This window comes from Mus musculus, chromosome 16 (genome assembly GCF_000001635.26).
Source record: "Mus musculus strain C57BL/6J chromosome 16, GRCm38.p6 C57BL/6J".
NCBI lineage: Eukaryota > Metazoa > Chordata > Mammalia > Rodentia > Muridae > Mus > Mus musculus.
The window spans coordinates 56635430-56658048 of record NC_000082.6 but is presented as its reverse complement, the minus strand read 5'-3'; the positions used below and the strand labels follow the sequence as shown (position 1 = coordinate 56658048).

General features: G+C 38.7%; 1 protein-coding gene across 43 annotated transcripts in view; it reads right to left on the bottom strand.

Annotated features, from left to right (window-relative positions):
- Abi3bp (ABI gene family, member 3 (NESH) binding protein) overlaps window positions 1-22619 on the bottom strand; it is a 212335-nt gene that overhangs the window by 32087 nt on the left and 157629 nt on the right. For 13 of the 43 annotated variants that reach the window (XM_006522277.3, XM_006522260.1, XM_006522256.2 and 10 more), the window contains 9 exons: window positions 21804-21878; window positions 20925-20981; window positions 15489-15560; window positions 10950-11024; window positions 7279-7338; window positions 6695-6742; window positions 5832-5912; window positions 3970-4047; window positions 718-783 (listed from right to left, as the gene is read on the bottom strand). In XM_006522277.3, the coding sequence (XP_006522340.1) occupies window positions 718-783; window positions 3970-4047; window positions 5832-5912; window positions 6695-6742; window positions 7279-7338; window positions 10950-11024; window positions 15489-15560; window positions 20925-20981; window positions 21804-21878 (612 nt within the window). The remainder of the gene's footprint in view (window positions 1-717; window positions 784-3969; window positions 4048-5831; window positions 5913-6694; window positions 6743-7278; window positions 7339-10949; window positions 11025-15488; window positions 15561-20924; window positions 20982-21803; window positions 21879-22619) is intronic. The other 30 variants (XM_006522264.1, XM_006522274.1, XM_006522276.3 and 27 more) reach the window with 13 other exon arrangements.

The following is a 22619-nucleotide window of genomic DNA, read 5'->3' as shown; positions in this document are numbered from 1 at the left end:
AAGAATGTCACCACCAGGTAGCACCTGAGACTTGTAAGAGAGAGTCCCCAGCTTCCTGTACTGTAGTCGGCCCCTCAGGTGTGCCGACTAGTTTGTTTTAAAATGTCCCGCTTTACAACTTTCTTTGTTCTGTGACTAAAAAAACATGCATGAAACTACTTCACAAACATGATATTCCAACAAAGAAGACTGGAATGTATTTTCCTGGGCTATGGTCACTCAGAGTTTTGGCTCCAAGATAAATCATGTCTTTTATCCTTTTAGAGATGAGAGGCGTTTCTTTTGAAGACATAGGATACCAAGTAAAACTGTTCTCTTTGACACTGAAAACCCTCTCTGACTAGGATGAGGCCATTTGTTTTTCTGAGGCAAGAAAAAACACATTTGAAATTGTCACAAAATTTTAAGGTGTGTGCAACTTATGAATAAACCTCACCAAAATACTTGTTCAGTTCCACAGAGGTCTCTGAGTCTTAATTAACATCCATTAAAAAAAAAAAACACCTTTAAGTCTTATCACATTAATGAACTAAGCCCTTCAAGTATCCACAAAGACCAGAATGTCCCTGTTCCTTTTATTTCAACGTAATGGTAGATGACCCAGATCCCTCCCTTCTCTCTCCACACTTCCACCTTTGGGAAATCTGCTTTTTGTCCTCTGTAGCTTTCCCAGCCTACTGATTGCATAGGTCATCAAAGAAAGAAAAGCTTTCTTACCAGGCCTGCCATGTGGCCTGCCAGGTATTCTGGGCCTCACAGGAGCTGTATGCAATCTGTGTGGTGCTGAAATAGAAGACAGAGTTTATATATGAATATACCCAATAATTAGTACTTGAAAGGCCAGCCAATTGACCTTAGTTTACCTAGGGACCAATATGGAGGAAACTTCACATAGAAATAGAAAGGACATTCTGAACTTGCCAGTTACTTATTACCTAGATCATGCAAAAGGGATAGAAAACAAATGAAAATACTCGTGGCTGGAAGGCAAAAGTACACAGAATGAGGTAGGTCATTTGTAATATTAAGAATCAATCATAAAGTATTAATTTTATCAGGTGGTTGTTTAACATGATAAATACATAATAACCCATCCATCCATCTACCTATATATCCATCAATCCAGCCAGCCAGCATTCTCAATAAGGAACTACTATCCAATAAACATTACTTTTCCAAAGAAAGTAATCTTAAGGGATAAAAGGAGAAATATAAAGAAAGGAAGACTTAGATGGCTAAGAAAATTAATAACATCATGCAGTCTTTACCAGTGTATTTGCTTAAGAACTCTGAAATTAATAAATATTCACTGTTTGTGATTGCTGTACAGAGGTATGAAAGAAAACGTACCCAGTGTCCCACCTGTCAAGGAAAGGTGATCAAGGGATCCTAAAACTAACATGCTACCTCCTGGTACACAGCGCCTGCTCGTGAAGGAGTGGAAAGGAAGTCTTGCTGAATGAAGACGTAGTAACCATTGCAGGCAAATTTGGGAGAAGATATAGAACTATTTGTGTGCCCTAAGGACTTAATGCCTGTGCCGCTCCTGGAGTCTATGGACTGCTGATAGTGTACTGCGGACCACACATGTATTCCTGCCACCAAGTCTCTTGGTAATACTTTAGCTATAGACAGGAAAAAAAAAAGTTTTTCTTGTAAGCTATACAAACGTTACATCATTTAATGGTTTTGCACACATCATGAGTGGATATTTATTAACCATTAATCAGTAATGTTTTGCCTGGCGGGCTTTAAAAAAAAATACCACCTGTGAAATAGCTCACGCCGTAGCTGTGGCTTAGATGCTTCCAGCGTGAAGGCTTTGATGAGCAGGATTTTGCCAAACAACAGGCCAACAACAGAGGCAGACAGAGATCTTCCAGAGGCCTCTCTGGGGCCATCCCAAGGGTACTAACCATAGCGAACACAAAGCCTTAATGCCCACAGAGCCAAAAATGCCTCATGGTGATTTGCGAACGGTTCCCTTTGATTTTACTTTGAGAAAGCGCCAGTCGTTTTAACCCAGTTCTGCTTTTCGTGTAAATCCCTTTGAGTATTTGATTGCTTTTGCTGAGAGAGAACTAAAAGGATTCTGGTTCTTATTTTCCTTGTCGTAGACAACATCCGAATCTTCCAACTTCGCACAGGAAGGAGATCAGAGCAGGGTGCAGTAATACCCAGGCGTGTGCCGCCGTTACTTCAATACCAGGACATGAGAGTGTTTCTTCTGGTTTTTCTAGGAAGAACTTAAAGAGCTGGAATAAAATTGAACTTTAGGCTGAGGCACTCAGACAGCTCAGCACCCGACAGCACATGGCCTCCAGAAAACCTCTCTAACTTCTTTACACATAAAAAGAAAGATGATGGAGCTTTCTGACTGTGTAATCATGTAAACAGCATGCCATGAATTTTTGCGGGGTGGCCAGTAAAACAAAAATTTAAAAATATTTCATATCTTTTTTAACATCTATAAGTATTAAAAATAAAGTATTTAAAACAACATCAGAAATAAATACACAGTGATGATAGGTGTTCTGCCTCGTTCCGATGGAGACAAGATCAAGAGCTCAAAGTCAAATAATCATGACTTCCTAAGATGCCTTTGGGTAAGGACATTGCTACAGTGTATTGAAGCAGAAAGCTTGGTAAATAGAGATGACTCACTGTGTAAAAATGCTTGCTGCCACGCCTGGCAAGCTGGATCCCCAGAATCCTAGCGATGCGATGAGAGGACCAGGGTTGATTCCATCAAGGCACCCTCTGACCTCCATACACATGCCATGGCACGGCCACAGATACCCTCTTATTAGCCCCATGTGCAAACAAAATAAATACATGGAGAAACAAAAGTGGAAGGTAGAGAGAAATGAGCTTAAGATGGAGCATTTTTTGTGTGGCCATTGTCTCTAGAAGTGGAAAGCAAGGTTGCCACAGAGAAACTATGTAGGTGCATCTCGTAGCCAGTTCTGTTGTGGACCAAGGAGAACCGCTGCTGAGGGTGTGCGATGGCACAGTCTCGTGCATCAGTGGCATTCACACGGTTAGAGCACAGCATTGGAAGGAATTTTTCTGCCTCTAGTCTCTCCGTTGCTATGTGCTATCTGAGGAATAGCATTAAACCAGCCCCAATGTCCCAATAGACCTGAAGGGCCTCAGAGCGCAGGCATAGCGTATCAAGAGGGTCCTGATAACACATAGCTTGTCTTCATCAAAGTTGCCCCTCTCTACTTCTAATCAGGGTTACCGGAAGGCACCTGTTTATGGGTACCCCTCTTCTCCCTGAAGATGGCTTCCTAATTATTATTAGAAATTCCATGCAACTGTACCCTGAGTGAGCCTAAACAGAACTTTTGAGACAAAACCAGGGAAGCATAAACCCTAGAATAACAGAGTAAAGCCTCAACTTAAGAGCTATCTGAACACAAGAAAAAATTATAGAGCATTGTACAACCCTGCTCAGATCATTTTGTTGAAGAGGTACATCGTTTTAGCATCAGGATGCTGCTGTTATTCTAGACAGTAACCTGGTTTTCAAAAAGAGAAGAAAATACCAAAGCCAGGGAGGGTTGTAGCCATATAGAGCTAGCTGATTGTGTGTCGTCAGTGGATGAAGCTGACAAAGAGGGCTTGAGAAGGGAAAGCAAAGTAGGAAGATGGAGAAGGCCTTCCTTATTTGTCAGATATGACAATCAGGCTCATGAAGGTTCAGCAAGGTAAACAAACAAACAAACAAACACCCCCGAAGCCCTAGGGAATTTAAAAACAGCATCCTGTATCCAACAATACATCTGAAGCAACAACCAAAAAAGCTGTGTACTCAAATGGCAGTCAATTTGCCCGAGACCCTTCATCATTAATATAAAATCAATCGAGTAGTTCACTCCAGTGAGGAAATATCTGAAAGCAAAATTTCTTGATCAAAGGAAAATAAGGAAAAATTTCCCTCCAAGAGAGGAGAAACAGCATTACCCTGAGTTGTCTTTGCCAATTCAGTTGTTCGTGGAATCTTAGTCGTGAAGAGCTCTTGGGTAGACTGGTCTGTTTCTTCTAGGGAAAAAAAAAACAGTAGGATGCTGTGCTTTAAATAGCCATCTTCACGAACAGAACAAGGGCAAAGCAAAAAATAACAGATCACTCAAGCCATTCTCCATCCTTTATAGGAACCTAAAGTGAATGCATATGTTAATGACTTGGCTTTGCTGTCATATATTACTGTTTTAGTGATTATCACAAGGACTTCCAAGGCATCTTTAAGTTCAAAATCCTTTTGCTTTGCTTTTTGGTGTTACAGCCCTGGGGACTGAACCCCAGGCAAGTGCCCTGCCACTGAGTGAAAGGGGCCAAGGTAGCTGTTTTATGTAGTTGCTATCCTTAGATGTACGTGATAATATCCTTGAAAATACCTTAAATGTATTAGGGTTTTTTTTTTGTCTCTTCCCTATTCTCAATTTATATATAGAAAATAAATAGAACACATGAAAAGATGTTCAATTGTAGAAGAAGAAATATCCATTTGTTTTCTATGTGTCAAAATAAAAATGTATGTGTCCTGATATTCAGACATGTTGTTCTTGGCAAAATAAGTCCTACCTTCATGTTATCCTGAAATCATTACATCATACCAACAAGGTACATGGTATTGTTTGTTCTGCCACCTTAAAATTCAAGGAAATTGCTGGTTAGGTAGTAGGATTGCCCTCTTTTTTGCCTGCCCCAGTTTATTCTCATGATTGAATTTCTGGGAAGAGAGTTGTGATGGGTGTGAGGTGATGGTTCTTTCTTCAGTCAACCAAGAGGCATTTAAAAAGTAAAACAAAACAAGACGGGGAGTGGAAATTAGAGTATTAGTGTATTTAGTGTTATTTATGAAGTACTTTTAACTTTACCATTTCATGACTTTTCAGACATAGGCTAAAATAATATGCATTGTTAATCATTAGGGTTTATTTGCTCATTCCATTTGAAGTTTTCTTCCAAATGAACTTCATTTAGATATATAATCAGGGGCTGGAGAGATGGCTCAGCGGTTAAGAGCACTGACTGCTCTTCCAAAGGTCCTGAGATCAAATCCCAGCAACCACATGGTGGCTCACAACCATCCGTAATGAGATCTGATGCCCTCTTCTGGTGTGTCTGAAGACAGCTACAGTGTATTTAGATATAATAATAAGTACATCTTTAAAAAAATAAATAAATACATATATGATCAGTTAGTTACACATGCGTGTTCACACAAACACACGATGGCGGATTCACTTAAAAAGGGATAAAGAGAGGAAAATAAAGCCACTGAGTCAAAAAAAAAAAAAAACAAACAAACAAACAAAAAACCTCTGCAGGATGCAAGAAGGAAAGGGCTGAAGGGTCAACCAATGTGACTTCCCCATCATTTTCACTCAGGACCCAGCAAATGATTTCCATAATTGTGGCCATATTTATGTTGAGTTCTTCAAAAGCAACAGATCTTATCAGCCACTTTCTTGTCTGATCCATCATCTTTCTGCAGGCAACCTATAAGCTCGGTGGGTATCCTATTATTATCTTAAACCCTCTCTAGATTGCTTGAAGTGTAAACAGATGAAAATGTTATGGAAGTAATTGCTTGTTGTACCATTTGAGGGAAACACCGGAGCACTTCCCATTCAATTATTCACAAAGTAGTTTGCGTTCAGGAGAACTGACTGTACTTGGAGCTTGACTGCCGAGATGCTTGCAGACATTCTTCTTGAATGGGAAATCACACAATGTAAAAGTTGAGTGAACTGAGCTTGTTACTTTAAGGGCAATCTGTAAATGATAAGTCCCTTGTGGAGGAAAATAACACAATTTACCCATGGCGGTTTGTAGTTCCTCTTGACTAGGTCTTGGTGAAATCACAGGTATGAGAGGAATGCCCCGTGTCTCTAAAGGTGCTGCAAAAGAAAAAGTACTAAGTTGGTAAGTTATTAAGTCAAGGCCAGTAATAAACCAGAACTGCACAGCAGGAGACACCTTCATGTGAATATAATAGAGAAAACATCTCCTGAATGGTAAAGAAAGTTAGTATGCAGAGGACTCTCAGGAGAAAGACGATGGAACGCTAGCTTAATGATTCTTAACTGTTTTCTACCAGGAGGCACAATAAATAACATTCTGGTTTCTCTCTGTAAGGGAGACCTGGCCAAGATAGAATGTGGTTAGGACACCTTCCTAGTTTTCTGATTGTAGCTCTGTCTCTCAACCCATCACCTCAAAGCCAAGCAGATTACAAAACTGTTGGGATAAGCCTTTTGAGTCTATTCTAACAAGCACATCACTGGCAGCTTCTACATTTTGACCAATATTAAACTTCTTGCATCAGTCTGTCATGCTTTGATGTATGCTACTGTGTTGCAGCATCACAGCTGAGAGCCATTAAACCGGCAGGAGTTATTAACTAGATGGGGAACAGGGAAAGTGGAATCATGGAGATAAGTGAGGTAGATATGGGCAAGCTTGGTAAAGAGCCTTCCTGGGCAGGTCTCCAAAGCAAAACCTTTCAGTATGGAAACCATGCTTCTCTTTATTGGAAACGGTAGCCACTGGGAGAACGCCATCAGGAAGTGAAGGGAGAAGTGGTGACTTTTCAATTAGCAATCATTTGAGAAAGACCTGCAATCTTGATGGTATCAGAAAATGTAAGTAAGCTGGTTGGTTAATATGAGAAAAACATTACCTATTGTTGTCTTTGGTGGCTCAACTCTAAAGGTGACAGGAGGCAGAACTATGCCAAAAGTAAACCAAAGAAACACTTGTGAGAACTGCTACAAAGTCAAATCATTGATAGATACAGTTACTTAAACACTTGAGTATCTATCCCTTAGCAATCATAATAAATATGAGAAAGCGCTACTGGAGTCAAGGAACTTAGCTAAATCTTTATTTCATTCACCAGTCATTCACCAGTTGAGGAAAACATGAATCAACAGGCAACCATTTAGTTTTTACTAAAAACAAAACAAAGCACACAAAAGAGTGTAAAACAGTTATCTCAGCTAATAAACGAGTTGTATAATTTCAACATGATCTCCTCTTCAGTAAAAACATTTCCAAAACAAGTAAAACCTATTATGTTAATCTTCCTATATTTAATCAGGAAAAAAAACTTTAAATAGGATTATATGGCCGAACTTCCTACATAGAAACATATTTCATAGCCATACTTTTCTGTATCATGTCCCTTTTATTTATATATTTACAACAGGATTTTTAAAACATAAATATATACTCTAACTAGGAAAATAAAATGTTTTTTTTTACCAGTTTCACTGTGAGTGACCTCTGGATCTGGTTTAAGGGAAAGTCGTTCATCTTTTGGAACTGAAAGAAAAAGATTATAAAACACTGCATACTACTGGGGTGAACATAATCTTTAGGTGTAAATCCCTTAAGCAAGAAGGATGCAAAGGCAAAAGAGCAAAGCCTTGAAAGAATGACCATTCTTTCAAAATGGAGACTACGCCTTCCTGAAGAAGGGTCTGGTTACAGTGAACAAATGTAAGTTGGTCATAGTTGATGTTGAAGCTGCACTTAAACAAAACAGGGGGAGGGGGAGTGCGGAGAGAGAGAGAAGAAAAACAGAAAGAAAAGAAAATGGATAATCTAGACACAGGGAATTAGTTTCCCCTTAAGGTTTCAAGACTTTCAAGAAAATTTTTGAGCTCAAGTGGTAGCTGCCATTTGACACTCATTAAAATTCAGAGAGCAGTAGAAAATACATTAAATCAAATAAATGGTTCTCAGACTAAGACAAGAGACCAAAATCTCGGGTACCTAAGAGGGGGGAACAAAACTTCATTGCAAGTGGCCCTGAAACATTACTGTGGAAAGAAAATAAAGGCAACGGAGCTGGCTAGCCCCTAGAGGTAGCTGTGTGTGAAACCCATGATTGTGATCAGTACAGAATAAATGCTAGACAAACCCACACTACTACCAACTTCTGCCTTGCTTAGTGGCATGGCTTCTTGTGTGTTGGGTGTTATGCATACCTAACATTTGAGAATATTAAGATAATTTAGTTAAACAGTAGACCAGCTCATAGTAGAAACACAATAGAGTTTGAATGCTTGTGTTCTTTGTTAACAAAATGAAATAAATAGTCACTGACTGGTTTTTTTTGTTTGTTTGGTTTTGTTTTTTGTTTTTTGTTTTTTTAACTGGGGGAAAATACCAGAGTGGTATCCTGTTGCTCATATCAGATAGCCAAGCCAAAACCTTAGGGCATGGTGCACCTATAGTGAGGTCCTGCCTAGGCCTACTTTCTTTCTTTTTTTTAATTTTTAATATTTTTTATTACGTATTTTCCTCAATTACATTTCCAATGCTATCCCAAAAGTCCCCCATACCCCCCCCCCCACTTCCCTACCCACCCATTCCCATTTTTTTGGCCCTGGCGTTCCCCTGTACTGGGGCATATAAAGTTTGTGTGTCCAATGGGCCTCTCTTTCCAGTGATGGCCGACTAGGCCATCTTTTGATACATATGCAGCTAGAGTCAAGAGCTCCGGGGTACTGGTTAGTTCATATTGTTGTTCCACCTATAGGGTTGCAGATCCTAGGCCTACTTTCTTAATGCAAAGCTTTCCTTTCACACTGAGGATTTGCAAGACACCAGCATCTCTTTGGTAGATAGTGTGATTTCCTTGCATCCTGCTGGAAGCTTTAAAAATTAAGATTTAGGCAGGAACTCTGCCTCACAATGATGATGAAGCAACCTTCACACCTTGAGGCAGCCAAGCACAACCTAAGTTAGGTTGTCTAGAATGGACTTTCTCTGTTTTGATTGGGGAAAGAGGGCTGGTTTCATCCATATGCCGCATTGGTTTTTACTCTAGAATTTACAGCAGTCAATTACAGTTCTGGAATTTGGAACATGACTAGTCGAATAAAGACTTGACTCAAACTAGGCATGGTGGCACACGCCTTTAATGCCAGCATCTGGGAGGCAGAGGCAACAAGATCTCTATGAGTTCCAGGCCAGCCTGATCAGAGTGCTCATAAGCTTAAAGAAAAAAAAAATTCCAGAGGAATTTGAAAATCTCATATTTTTATTTATTTATGTAATATAGGAAAAGATCAGTAATTCATAAACTTGAAGAAAATCCACCCCGATACCAAACTCTTGCCCTTTCCACTTGGTGTTTTGGGGAATTCATTTCCAACTTTAAATCAAACTAAACGTTTACTTGGAGGCTGAAGGGAAAGGTGCTTTGATTTAGCTCTGCCAAGGCCATAAAGATGCTAAAAAGAATGCTGCTGTTCATAGATGTCTATTGATGACAGTTCCAGGCTGGACGCGGAAGAGCTGGGATTAAAGAAGGAACGATGTGCTACACACAGACCAGCAATACTCTAAACACATCAGTGGCTGCTGCTTCAGCTCCCTGCAGAGTTTGCAAGCAGTTAATGTGGATTCCAGCTGCTAATGCTGGCACCTCCCTTGTTAGCCATGAAGTGGTGATTTCATAAACTGCAGAGCAAACTCTAGTGCAGGTGAAACCAGTGGGACAGAAAGCAGCCCAGTGAATCCCAGCAAAGGCCTATGAATCCTGTTCCCTACTTGATCCACTGCTGTTCTAAGCAAGTCAGACTTTCTCCCCGCTGAGGCTCTCATCTGCATATCAAATCCAACATGGTTAGAATCCCTAAAACATGTCCTCCACGCTGAGGGCATCTCATCAATATAAATGATGATGATAATTTGTTTGAGAACGCATTTTTGATTTCTTTGTATTTATCATTAGTATATCATTATGTAATTAAATTAACCAATTTATAGCACTAATATCAACTGTCCAATCAATTATGTTAACCACCTTCTTAGGTAAACTGGGTCATTCTAAAGAAAAGTTAACTATAAAAAGGCACTTCTTAGTAGAAAGTGTCAAGTGGGGACAATTGTAAAATGCACATGCATGAATGTGTCACTGGAGTTCAGTGGTAAAATCAAAACACTATTGGAGAAAGCTGGTATAATATGGCCTGTCAGAGGGTTTACCCCGCCCAGGGGCTGCAGCCAGATCGCTTCCCTTAGAAACTTTATATGCCCCAGTACAGGGGAATGCCAGGGCCAAAAAATGGGAATGGGTGGGTAGGGAAGTGGGGGGGGGGTAATGGGGGACTTTTGGGATAGCATTCTAAATGTAATTGAGAAAAATACGTAATAATAAAAATATATATATAAGAAAAAGAAACATGAAATATGTAGACTATGTGGGCTTTTCCTTACTGCGAGTGTGAGAGGGACCCAATGTCCCACCCCTTTGGAGGGTTCTACCTCTGCTTTCCTTGTGCTATTGGTCTGCTCCTTTCCATCTCCTCTAATGCATGTTAGCTTTCATTATTTAGTCCTATCCTAGTTAGTTTGTTTTTGACATAGGGTTCCATGTAGCCCAGGCTGGTCCCAAACTCGCCATGTAGCTGAGGCTGACTTAGAATTTCTGATCCTTTTGACTACAGTTCCCAAGCACTGAGATTGTATCACAACCAGATAAAAGTATGTAGCTTTTTTGTCAGTCTTGGGGGCTGAACCTAGGGCTATGGGCATATCAGCCAAATGCTCTACTACTGAGATATACTGAGCCATTTTATCCTATAGTTTTCTCATTAGTTCATGCTTCTCTTCCAATGAGGCCCTTCCCCTATAAAATTATTCAAATCCATCAACCCTAACAAAACTCACCAATCATAAAACAAACAACAATCTTTGGTTCTAAGGAGAAACATTCCGTCCTTGGCATAATTCTCTCTACCTTCTTAGTGTAATAATGGTTTTTGTACATGTGAAACTAGAATTCTTGAGGCACCTATAAAAATAAAAACCACCAGAATGTACAATAGAGGTACAATTGAATTAATCTCACATTGCTTTTCAGTGCATGTGTGTGGGACAACACGGCACAATTCAGGTTAAACACAGCAAAAGATATTTACCAGATGTAGTGTCTGCCACTTCAGGACTTGGTGGCATTTTTGGCTTTGAAGTCGTATGCAGGGGTTCCTTAGGAACTGAAAGAGAGAAACTCAGATCACGTGAGCCATTGGGATTCCTCGTTTCTTAGTCATGCTAACACAACAGGCCTGGCAGGGAATACGCTTGAACTATATTTAAAACAAGGCAGTAGCAGTGACAGAGACAGACAAAAAAAAGGGGGGGGGGGAATCACAAGCGTTATAAAGAGAGTACATGTGAAAATTTCTTGTTTTTGGAAAATGAAGTCTGAAAAATCATGTTTGACAAGTCATCAGGATAAAGAGTTTTTTGGTGGTGGGGTGGGTTTGTTTTTTAATCTTCATGTCAAAGGAGACAGGAGTTACTATAAAGCTTGTCATTTCTGGATATGCTTGCTTGCCTTGTGTTAATGACAGGGATCACATTAAGTTCCAGAGCTGAGAGCTGCAGCAGACTCTAAGGGCCAGACACAATGACTGTGCCCAGATCCAGGCTTTTGATACCCGAGTCACTTGGGCCAGGTTTTACTTTGCTCCTTATGGTGAGTTGGAAGTAACAAATCCTGTCTTACAGGGTGAGTATAAGCACCAAGTATGGACTGTGAATGATGCAAAAACTGTACTACCCTAAAGTTTCTTCACCTTCCCCAGGATCTTTATAAATTGGGCACTAAGGAAGCTCACTCTAGCCTATTTTATACTTTCGTTTACTTCTCCAAAATCAGTCATACTCATAATTTTGATTGTTATAATGACCAAATGGTTGTTTGATGGTTGTAAGATCTCTAAGAATAAAATTATTTTAGGGTCAGTATGACTGAAGAGCAAAGAACTTTGCTTTAATGGCTTATATAAACTTGTTCCAAATTTTCTATTTTATCTTACAAAACTAAACACATATATAAATTTTATAATTTATTTCATAGATATGTTCTAAATATCTAGAAAGATAACCTATCTATTAAAAAATTTTATACTGACAAAAGGGTGCAGGTAAACACTGTGTTGTGTATTGGGAGAAGCAGTAGTGTTAGTTGACATATGGCTAACTGATTAGACATACAGATTATTCACTCATGCAGCTGGCCTCTTAAAGTTTATGCTATCCAAAGATAACAGAGGAGAAACTAGAATATTTATTTTTCAAACATTTTGTAGGCTGGCAACATTGCTCAGTGAGTAAAGGGGTCCTGCCTCCAAACCTTACAACCTGAGTTTGATATTCAGAACTCACATGGTTGAGATTAACAAGTACCTAACCTTTTCCTCTGACTTTCACACTTGTGCAGTGGCACACACATACATGGACACACACACACTTATATAAAGTAAATAAAATATAAAACAATAATATTTTAAAATACTTATGTGCACATGAGCACATTCTTGAAAGGCTATAAAATCTAATGTATTATTTGGATTTTTTTTTTTAAAGAAACATAGTCTCATGTAGAAAAAGGGAGATCTAAGTTCTATCACTTAAAAAAAAATCATTCTAGTATGTTTTGATTTCCATTGTTAGTTTTCCCGTATTAAACATCACTGATAAGGTCAGAAACATTTGAGTTGCAGCTGCTATTTATTGCCCAGGCCAACGGACTGGAAGCTGGCTCAGCTGGAACAAAGCCAAAACCCTCTGTCCTTATAGTTTGCCAGCCCTCCAGCCCTCCAGAGTTAGCATGGAGTGAACTGGGTTAGTTCTCTTCATTCTGAGCTTTTATATCTTGTGTTTGTTAAAAAGCTAATTTAAAATTAAGCAAATTTAAAATTTACTGTTTAATCATAGAAGGATGTTAATTTACTGCACTGAAGTTTATTAAGTACAAAAAATATTCTTCAAAAAGAGAAAATCATTAATAAATTTTTCCTAGTAGTTTATATCCCCTTCACTTAACTTTGTATCCAGAAATTTATAGTCTAGAAGTCTGGACTCCTAGCATGTCTCACTTCATATTTATCATTTTATTGTCTTTAAAATTTCCATTTATCCTTATCTATAACTCTTGTCTTATGCTACATGTTTAATAAAATCTTGATAGCTGTTTACCATGTAATTTTAACAACTATTCAATTTTATAGAGTATTAATTTTTTAGAGATGTATTTATTTATTATATACAACGTTCTGCCTTCATGTATCCTGCAAGGCAGAAGAGAGCAGTAGATCTCATTACAGATGGTTGCAAGCCACCATGTGGTTGCTGGGAATTGAACTCAGGACCTCCAGAAAAGCAGAGAGTGCTCTTAACCTCTGAGCCATCTCTCCATAACCTAGAGTATTATATTAATTTTATATCAACAAGTTTTAACATACCTTATTTATTTAGTGACAGTCACTTAAAAATATTTGACACATTTTATCCCTGCTTTATTCACTAATTATTATTTTTTAATTAATCATTCATCATTTTACCAGAATTCCACATATTTCAATATTCTAAGAATTGATTATGATTTTAAATTTCTAATTCTTTGGGGGAATGTTGCATTGGGATCTTTGTATATTATACCTCAAAAATATTATTGTCATAATAGAATTTTGTAGTTAATATGAACAAATTTAATAAAATACAGAGTAGGACAGGATTTTGATTATTGAGATGGAGAACATTGAATAGTCTTTTAAATCAATTTTCTTAAAAAGAATAATAAAGAGAGAATCAAATATTAGAGGTGATACCTGAAACAATAACAGAGATCCTGAAATTTTAAGTTATTCCTGGTAGGATTCAAGAATTTGTCACCTGGATCAAGACTAATACGATGTTGATAAATATTTTCTTTTCCTACTTCTGCACCATTTGTGACAATAGCTTTTCTTTCCTGGTTTAGTGGGCAAGTGGCTCTCAGATAATTTTTGGAAGCAAGACTCAGATGAGTGCTCATTAAGTTGTGTGATTGGCAAGGAGATGGGAGCACATTCTGGGACAGCAGGAAGGTCAGGAGGATAGCCTAAAATTGTAAGGGAAGGGAGTAAGTGGCTCTTCTAAGAAAACTTGTTCTTGGCCATTCCTCTCTGAAACAATAAGACATGAAAGCTTCGCGGGCTGAGTTCTCCCCGTGACGCGCTTTCTGATTGCATTCACCATACAAACATAAATACTTTGAGTTACCAAGGAAAGGAAGGCTATTCGATGATGGCTAAAAACTCAATTTGCTGGAACTAAGTAACTAACTCACTAACTTCAGGTTTTTACAATTGATTTGGAAATCAATTTGGTGGTTTCTTAGAAAATTAGGAATAGCTCTACCTCAAGACCCAGCTACACCACTCTTGGGCATATAACAAAAGGACACTCCACCATACCACAAGGATGACTATACTCAAAAAGGATGACTATAGTAAGTAATTAGGAGGACCAAAGGGAGGATGCTTGAATCTCACTCAGAAGGGAAAATTAAATAGATATTGGAGGTGGCTAGAGGGAGGGAACTGGGTGGAAGATGTGGTAGAGAGGGGAAATGGGTTGGGAGAGAGGGGGAGGGGGCTAGGGGAGAGAACAGAAATTAGGGGTTGCACCTCTGGAATGAACCAGAGACCTGGGACTGCATACGCTCCTAGGAGTCTATGGTGGTGAACCTACATGAGGTTCTTACCAGCAGGGGATAGGGAGACTGAAGTTGAAAGCTCATATAGCCAGGCAGGACTTCCAGAGGAGGGAGAGGGACACCAGACTACCGACAAAACCCTTGACCTAAAATTTGTCCTGCCTACAACATGTGCAAGGATAAAGATAGAGCAGCGATTGAGGGAATGGCCAACCAATGACTGGCCCAATTTGAGACCAATTTGAGATCCCATGGGAGAGAATCAACTCCTGACACTATTAACGATACTCTATTATGCTTATAAACAGGAGCCTAGCATAACTGTCCTCTAAGATGCTTCATCTAGCAGCTAATGGAAACAGATGCTTCCATTAGCTGCTGACTAATCCACAGCCAAACACAAGGTGGAGCTCAGGGAGTCTATGGAAGAGTGGGGGAAAAGGATTGCAGGAGTTAGAGGAGTCATGGACACCATAAGAAGACCTACAGAGTAAACTAACCTGGGTCCATAGGGGCTCACAGAAACTGAACCACCAACCAAAGAGCATTCATGGGCTAGACTAGGCCTCTTACACTTAAGTAGATGTGCAGCTTGGTCTTCATGTGGTTCCCTCAACAAATGGAATGGTGGTTGGGGGGTCTTCTTTGACCCTGTTGCCTGTCTTTGGATCCCCTTTCCCCTAGCTGGGCTGCCTTGTCTGGCCTGAGTGGGAGAAGAGGCCCTTAGTCCTGAGACTTGATGTGCCAGGGTGGTTTGGTACCCATGGAGGGCCTTCAGTTCTCTGAGGTAAAGGGAAGGGGGAAGGGAGGAGAAGAGGGAGGAGGCGCTGTGATCCAGATGTAAAGTGAATAAATAAATGAAAAAATTTAATTGACACATAACATTCTATTACATAATAAAGTGTTCAAATATGAAAAACTCAAACAAACAAACAAACAAACAAACAAGTTAAAGCACAGGTTTTGTAGTTACCTGGCTCTTTTGCTGGCATCCTTGAGTGTGGTGTTTTGAGCTTGGGAGGCATGCTGGTTGTCTGCCTGGGTGCTAAAGGAAAGACATAATAGGTTCACAGCTTTGGAGCCCTTGACCCTTCAAGAACTATAGTGCTTTCTAGAAGCTCAAAGGTATTTTCTGAGTGACTGAAGATAAAGTCAATAACTGCTGTCAATATCTCCAGAGCTACAAATAAGAGGGAGATTAAAGATACAGGATGAAAGAGGTAGATTAAAGACACCTCAAATATTCAGCTTGCAAAAGAGACCTGCTGGTATTTTAGAAATGTCTACTTCAAATACTTTTTCAATAGGTTAAAAACAAAGTCACCTTATTACTAATCCACATGTGATCATAAATTTGCAGATGTATTCTTACACTATAAACCCATCTTTTCTAAGTAAAGAAATTACTATGGCAAAATTCAAATAGAATAATTTAAATAGCAAGTCCAATAGAAAAATAAAAAAATTGAAGCACAATTTTATTGGTTATGTTGGGAAAGAAATATTGAGCACTAAAGATACTTTTGTGCAAAGCATTATTCTTTACCGGAGACACTCTAAGGAAGGCTATGGAACAATTAGTATAAAAATAATTTGTTTTCTTCAGTGAGAAAATTAAAAGTATATCCCAACAAAGGAAAGGAATTGTCAGGTCCAGGGCTGCAGCCTCTGTGAACAGTGGTTCAGGAGAACTAAAATAATGAAGATTAGAATACATAAAATGCTATCCCCAGTGTCACACAGCTTTAGACACCTTAGGAAAAATACTGCTGAAAATAAGAATTATTTGATATTGGAAGCTTGATAAGAAGAAACAAAATTGGTGTTAATACTCTGTAGTTTCGGAACCTTTAAGAAACATCCACTAAAAATGAGTTGTTAGGCACTGGAAGTGTGCATGCATCCTCAGGGCAAGCTTCAGGGTGGTTTCTTCCTGATAATAGATGGAAATATACAAGGTACACAGTCATTTCAGGGCTCTTCTCTGGCCTGTAAAGAGATAATTACTAAGATACACATGAGACTATTTTGGCTGAATAATGCGGTGGTTTAGAGTACCATTTGCAAGTCAGGGTCAACAGATACATTTGCCACCCAAACTGAAATGATATTTAAGAAGTATTATAATCCTAAAATGAATTATTTGTGCTTATTACTGATGTCATGGTTCAGCTCCATTTCTTACTGAGGTCCCAATTAATGTGCTATTTGCTTTTCCTCCCAAGGCAAAAAAGGCCATGTGAAGACAAAGGTATGTTCAAAAGCAATTCCAGGGAATTTTATCCAGGACAGTCAGGCAGACATGGGGTGTATGCCGGGGATCCCAGGACTAGGGGGGTTGAAACAAGAGGAACCTGAATTCTGGGTCAGCCTGGTCTACATTGCAAGCTCTTGTTCTCAAACAAAAACAAAAAGAAATAAAAACAAATAAATTACAGGTAGTATATACAATTAGACACACAATAATATGTTAATAGGCTATTGAAAGAATTTTTGGCAGTGGCAGTTTTAACTGATATGAGATACATTCCTTTCATGTAGTCAATGTAGAATTTAGGTAGAATGTTGAACCACCATTTATTAGGCAACATTATTTAAGAAGTGTTTTAGAATACAGTCATCAAAATTAACAATTTATCTCCCCTAGAAATAAAATCATATAAAAGTGGGATTTTGTTTGTTTGTTTGTTTTTGGAAAGGGGTATGAGACAGTATCTCACTATGCAGCTGAGGTTGGCCTTGAACTCAGCAATCTTCCTGTTTCAGACTTACAGAATGCTGGGGTTAAACTCATGAACACCACACCTGGTTTAAAGTAGTTTCCTGATAACCAGAACAGATGCTTGGACCTATTTATGGTTATTCTATCCCATGGAAACCCGTGAGTACTGCAGAAATTGTAGTATCCATGAAAGTATTTTGTTTTGATTAGAATCAAACTCCACTATCAAGGGAAACTTTACAGCTAACATACTTTAATTGCTATTTCTCTAATACCAGAGGGCAGTATAGAGGAAAACACCATACTACTGAAGGCAGAAGAGGGAAGTAGAGAGGCCTCTAAATAATGGTCAGCTACCTCAAAATACTTTACAGTTATAAAACTAGTGAAGAAGACAAAGTAATCCATATGTATGTATATATATGTATATATGTGTGTGTATGTGTATATATATATATACACATATGATCTTCTTCCTAAACATTTCTATTTTCTAAACTCAAAAACTTGAAGAGTAGTGGAGATATAGTTTTTCAGTAGTATGTTAAAGGTTTACACATTGCCATTCAAAAAAAGATTACTGATGACAGAGAGATGTCACATTGGAAAGGTGGGTTCACCCATCAAAGGGTGAGAAGAATGAGAGGCAGGACTTCTTATGCACAGACCACATTGTCATTTTGCAAACACTCACCTCACATACAAAATGCAAAAAAAGTGTATTTACCAGGTTCAGTCTGAGGCTCATCTGGTCTGGGTATGATTATAGATTGGGAAGACAGAGGTGACGTTTCTATGGTAGCTGAAGGATATTATGTGGGGTTACTATAATGCTAGGCACACTCAGACTATAGACAACAGTCAGGATGGCAATGAACAGATGTCAAAAGTAAGAGAATGGTTAAATTACAGGAAATTTGAAATATTAAGAATAAATAGGTTTCTTTTTTTGTTTTTGTTTTGTTTTGTTTGTTTGTTTGTTTTGGTTTGGTTTTTTTAGACAGGGTTTCTCCATATAGCCCTGGCTGTCCTGGAACTCACTTTGTAGACCAGGCTGGCCTGGAACTCAGAAATCTACCTGTCTCTGCCTCCCGAGCGCTGGGATTAAAGGCGTGCACCACCAGAAGTCATTAGATATGTACTCACGGATAAGTGGATATTAGCCCAGAAACATAGAATACCCAAGATACAACTTGCAAAACACAAGAAAATCAAGAAGAGGGAAGACCAACGGCTAGATACTTCATTCCTCCTTAGAATAGGGAACAAAATACCCATGAAACGAGTTACAGAGACAAAGTTTGGAGCTAAGATGAAAAGATGGACTATCCAGAGACTACCCCACCCAGGGATCCATCCCATAATCAGCCACGAAACCCAGACACTATTGCATGTGCCAGCAAGATTTTGCTGAAGGGACCCTGGTATAGCTGTCTCTTATGAGGCTATGCCAGTGCCTGGCAAATACATAGGTGGATGCTCACAGTCAGCTATAAGATGAAACACAGGGCCCCCCAATGGAGAAGCTAGAGAAAGCACCCAAGGAGCTGAAGAGGTCGGCAACCCTATAGGTGGAACAACAATATGAACTAACCAGTACCCCCAGAGCTCATGTCTCTAGCCGCATATGTAGCAGAAGATGGCCTAGTCGGCCATCACTGGGAAGAGAGGCCCCTTGGTATTGCAAACTTTATATGCCCCAGTACAGGGGAATGCCAGGGCCAAGAAGCAGGAGTGGGTAGGTAGGGGAGCAGGGCAGGGGGAGGGTATAGGGAACTTTCAGGATAGCAGTTGAAATGTATATAAAGAAAATATCTAATTAAAAAAAAAGAATAAGGAGGTTTCTTCATAACTCATTCTATTTAAAAAGGGCAGACTTCAGATGGCAAAATACTTTTGAGATAACAATATCATTACTTCAAGAATCTTCACCTCCTCCACAATGCTTGAATGAGAACTACGAAGGGAAAAGATAACTTTAAAATTATAGCACAGGCCGGTTAAGAGGTATTGACTTTCACTTGGATGACAGAGAACAAAGAACCAAACATGGTGAGTCATCATGATGAGAAGACTGCTAATGGAAAGTCTACCTCTAGGTCAGAAAGCAGAAGTGGATCATGAACCTCAGTCAAGTAATTCCAATGGCAGTGAGTGCGTTATTTGGAAAAATGTTATATTTTGTATTCAACAGTTTGGCTGATGTAAGAACAGTCAGAGACCAAGATCAGTGATACTAACTGAGAAGATATTTCTGGAAAATGAATAGGGACACATAAGGAGGAAGAGTGACAACAGTGAAAGGATGTGCCACATGAGAGCACAGTGAGGACACTCCTGGGACTCTCAGGGGATGACAGTGAAGATAGAGAACAACCAGTTTGTGCTCTAATGATGCCATTCCCTAGTGTGAGTTTGGAAGCTCAGACACATATGTAAGAGAATCCACAACTGTATCAAAATACAGGAGAATGAGTTTAAAACTGTAAGATGCTCAGTTCCACAAGTGTTTCCTGAGTATTTGCAACCTCATTATCAAGAACTTATAACATAATTTTACAGAAAAAATCACTAATGTATTTTAGATGGGACACAAAGGAAGAAGTCATATTTAAGAGTAATAAACTGCTGGTATTCATTATCAACAACTAACTTTCAAATGTATTATGCCTTGACCTTCAGCTACTAACAGATATAAATAGAACATATTTTTTTTCAGAGATCATCAACTATCACATTAATTTTAAGAATCCAAGAGCATTAGAGCTGCTGGTGTATGTATTCGTTGCGAAAACACATGCAGAATAAATGTGACTCTCTAGGTTGATTCCTAGTGAGGGGGTGTAAGTGGATCTATAGATGGATCAGAAGTGGATCTACAGATCTTCATATCCTTTCAATCAAGTACCATGGCTTGAATAGCAGAATGAGTTAATCACAGCATAAAACCTTTACCACCTTCTGTCCTTGGCTCCTCTAGCCTGAGAGGTTCTTTGGTATCTACATAATCTGTTTCAGCTGGTGCTGGGGAAGAAACACGAAATGGCAGGTCAGTGGGGGGTAGGGCAAAGCAGGTTACCATGGAAACCTGAATTTAGGTGAAAACATAGGTGAGTTTTCTAGGTTATGGAAATGGTTGCAATTGAGGAAAGGCGAAGCTAGGTAATGAAGTTTGCTGTCTGGGAAACAGAAAGACAGATGCACATGCACACACAAATGACAATCAGGCTCCATTATAGCAATTACCTAGAGTAGAGTAGGTAATTTGACTTCCTCATGGTATTTTTTAATGAATATTTTAGTAAGGAAAAAAGTTATGAGTCCTTAGGAAACTTGACAAGAAAGCCTGAAAATGATCTGAAGATGACAAATTTCATATACACATGTGTACAGACAGATACATGTGTGTGTGTGTATACAAAGAATCAAAAATCTTAAATTATGAATTTCATTAACAGAGGAAACTAGAGAATAAAACTTGCATTGTAATATAGCAGGTTGTAGCTAACATGAGGTACCACATGCATGGTGGCTCTCAAGAGCCGTTGGATAGGCACAGAGACAACACAAGGAACGGGACGCTATGAAATGTCACCAAATGGCCCAAGCATGACAACATCCAATGACGCATTTCACAATGAGATGGAAAAGCACATAGTCTGGACTTTGCACTGGGAACATTTTTACCTATTGTCTTCTGTGGTGACTCAGTACTAAATGCAACCAATTCCAGGTCATCAGAAACTAGCAAAGGAAACAAGGATATAACTGGTCAAGGAAGTATTGTTGCAAACATCAGGTAGATTAAACACACTATTCAGAGGAGTGCTGGATATATGGTAAGTGATCCAGTTGCCTGGTTCTGATAAAAATCATCTCATTAGCATGAGCACTTAAGGAAGTTCTCATAACTTAGTCGAATTCACAACATAATTGTTTTGGCTACCATCAATAAGCATGCCTTAAATCTTCAACAGGACTACCAAACTGTAATCTTAACTAAAAGATGCTATAAAGAAATTATAATCCCATGATGAAATACGGAATTCAAGTTTTTAAATCTAAATGCTAGAGAACAGCAGCAGTATTCCTAATACTGACATTAAATTCCGTTTGTAATTTGAAAGGCAGTATACATTTTAAATGGTTCTCTATAGTTAAAGAATGTAAAAGAATCTTTATTAAAATGATTTTCTCATTTTTCGGTGTTTACAAAGGGATTATCACTATTTTAGGTGGGTCAGCAAGCATTTAGCATACTGTTTAATAGAAACACATCTTTAAACTGTGGATGAAATTAAGAAATATAATCAGTTTTCAGAGGTTTGATGACTGCTTAATCAGTGACATTATCATTATCCAAAAGATACAGAGCAAACTCAGTGAAACAAACGTAGGTATTTTATATATAATGGAACAGTAGAAGATAAAGTATTACTAATTTAATATCAATATACAACCATGGAAGGAGAAATTTTTATATTTGAACATACAATATGGAGGGGATTAGTATAGTATGTTTCTGAAGCTCTTGTTACAGCCAGACAGATAAATCAATCAATTTACCAGATTGACTTTGTATAATTTCTAGGCTTGGTGAGGTCACTGGTTTCAAAACAAGACTTTGCAGTTCAGTAGGAGCTGCAACAACAACAACAACAACAAAAAACTTAAGTTAGCCCGTGAATCTTTAAAAACAAATTTAGGTGATGGGAAAAATGACCAACATTTTATGCCATGTAAAAATATGAAAATGGTTTGAAACTCAAAGTCTAATTGGAGCATGGACCAAAATAAGGCAGGGCCTATTCGCACACTAACACTGTTGCTTTGTACGTACAAGATATGTGTAAGCAGTTGTGATTGAGACTGAGTGTCCTCCAAAGACTGAAACTTTTATTATCTTCACAGACTAAAATTCCTACTTTCTGGTTTGAAGCATCCTCCTTGCAAAGAAACTATTCATTTGTTACTGAGCATCACTAAGGGTTCCTTTAGAAACCCAAGCCACATCGTTCATGTGTTAATTGAAGTAATAAATATTAATAGTCATGGGATACCCCACAAGGTCGATACTTAGTAAAGAGCAACTCCTGGAGGAACTCATCAGTGACGTAGGAGCCGGGAGTTTATGGTGTACAATTTATTTTGTTGATAATAGGGTATCTAATGACTCAAAATAAAGTAATAAGCACAGCACACTGATTTTATGGAAAATAAGTTGCTAAGAGGGAGTTACGTCTCTAAATTATTTGTAGCTCTATAGATGTAGCCACTAAAGAGAGGAGCAACAATATGGATCTCTGGCTTTTTAAAAGAGAATTTCATGGCATACTGATATCTTTCAGTGGCTCCAAGGAGGGATGATTAGATAACAGGTAG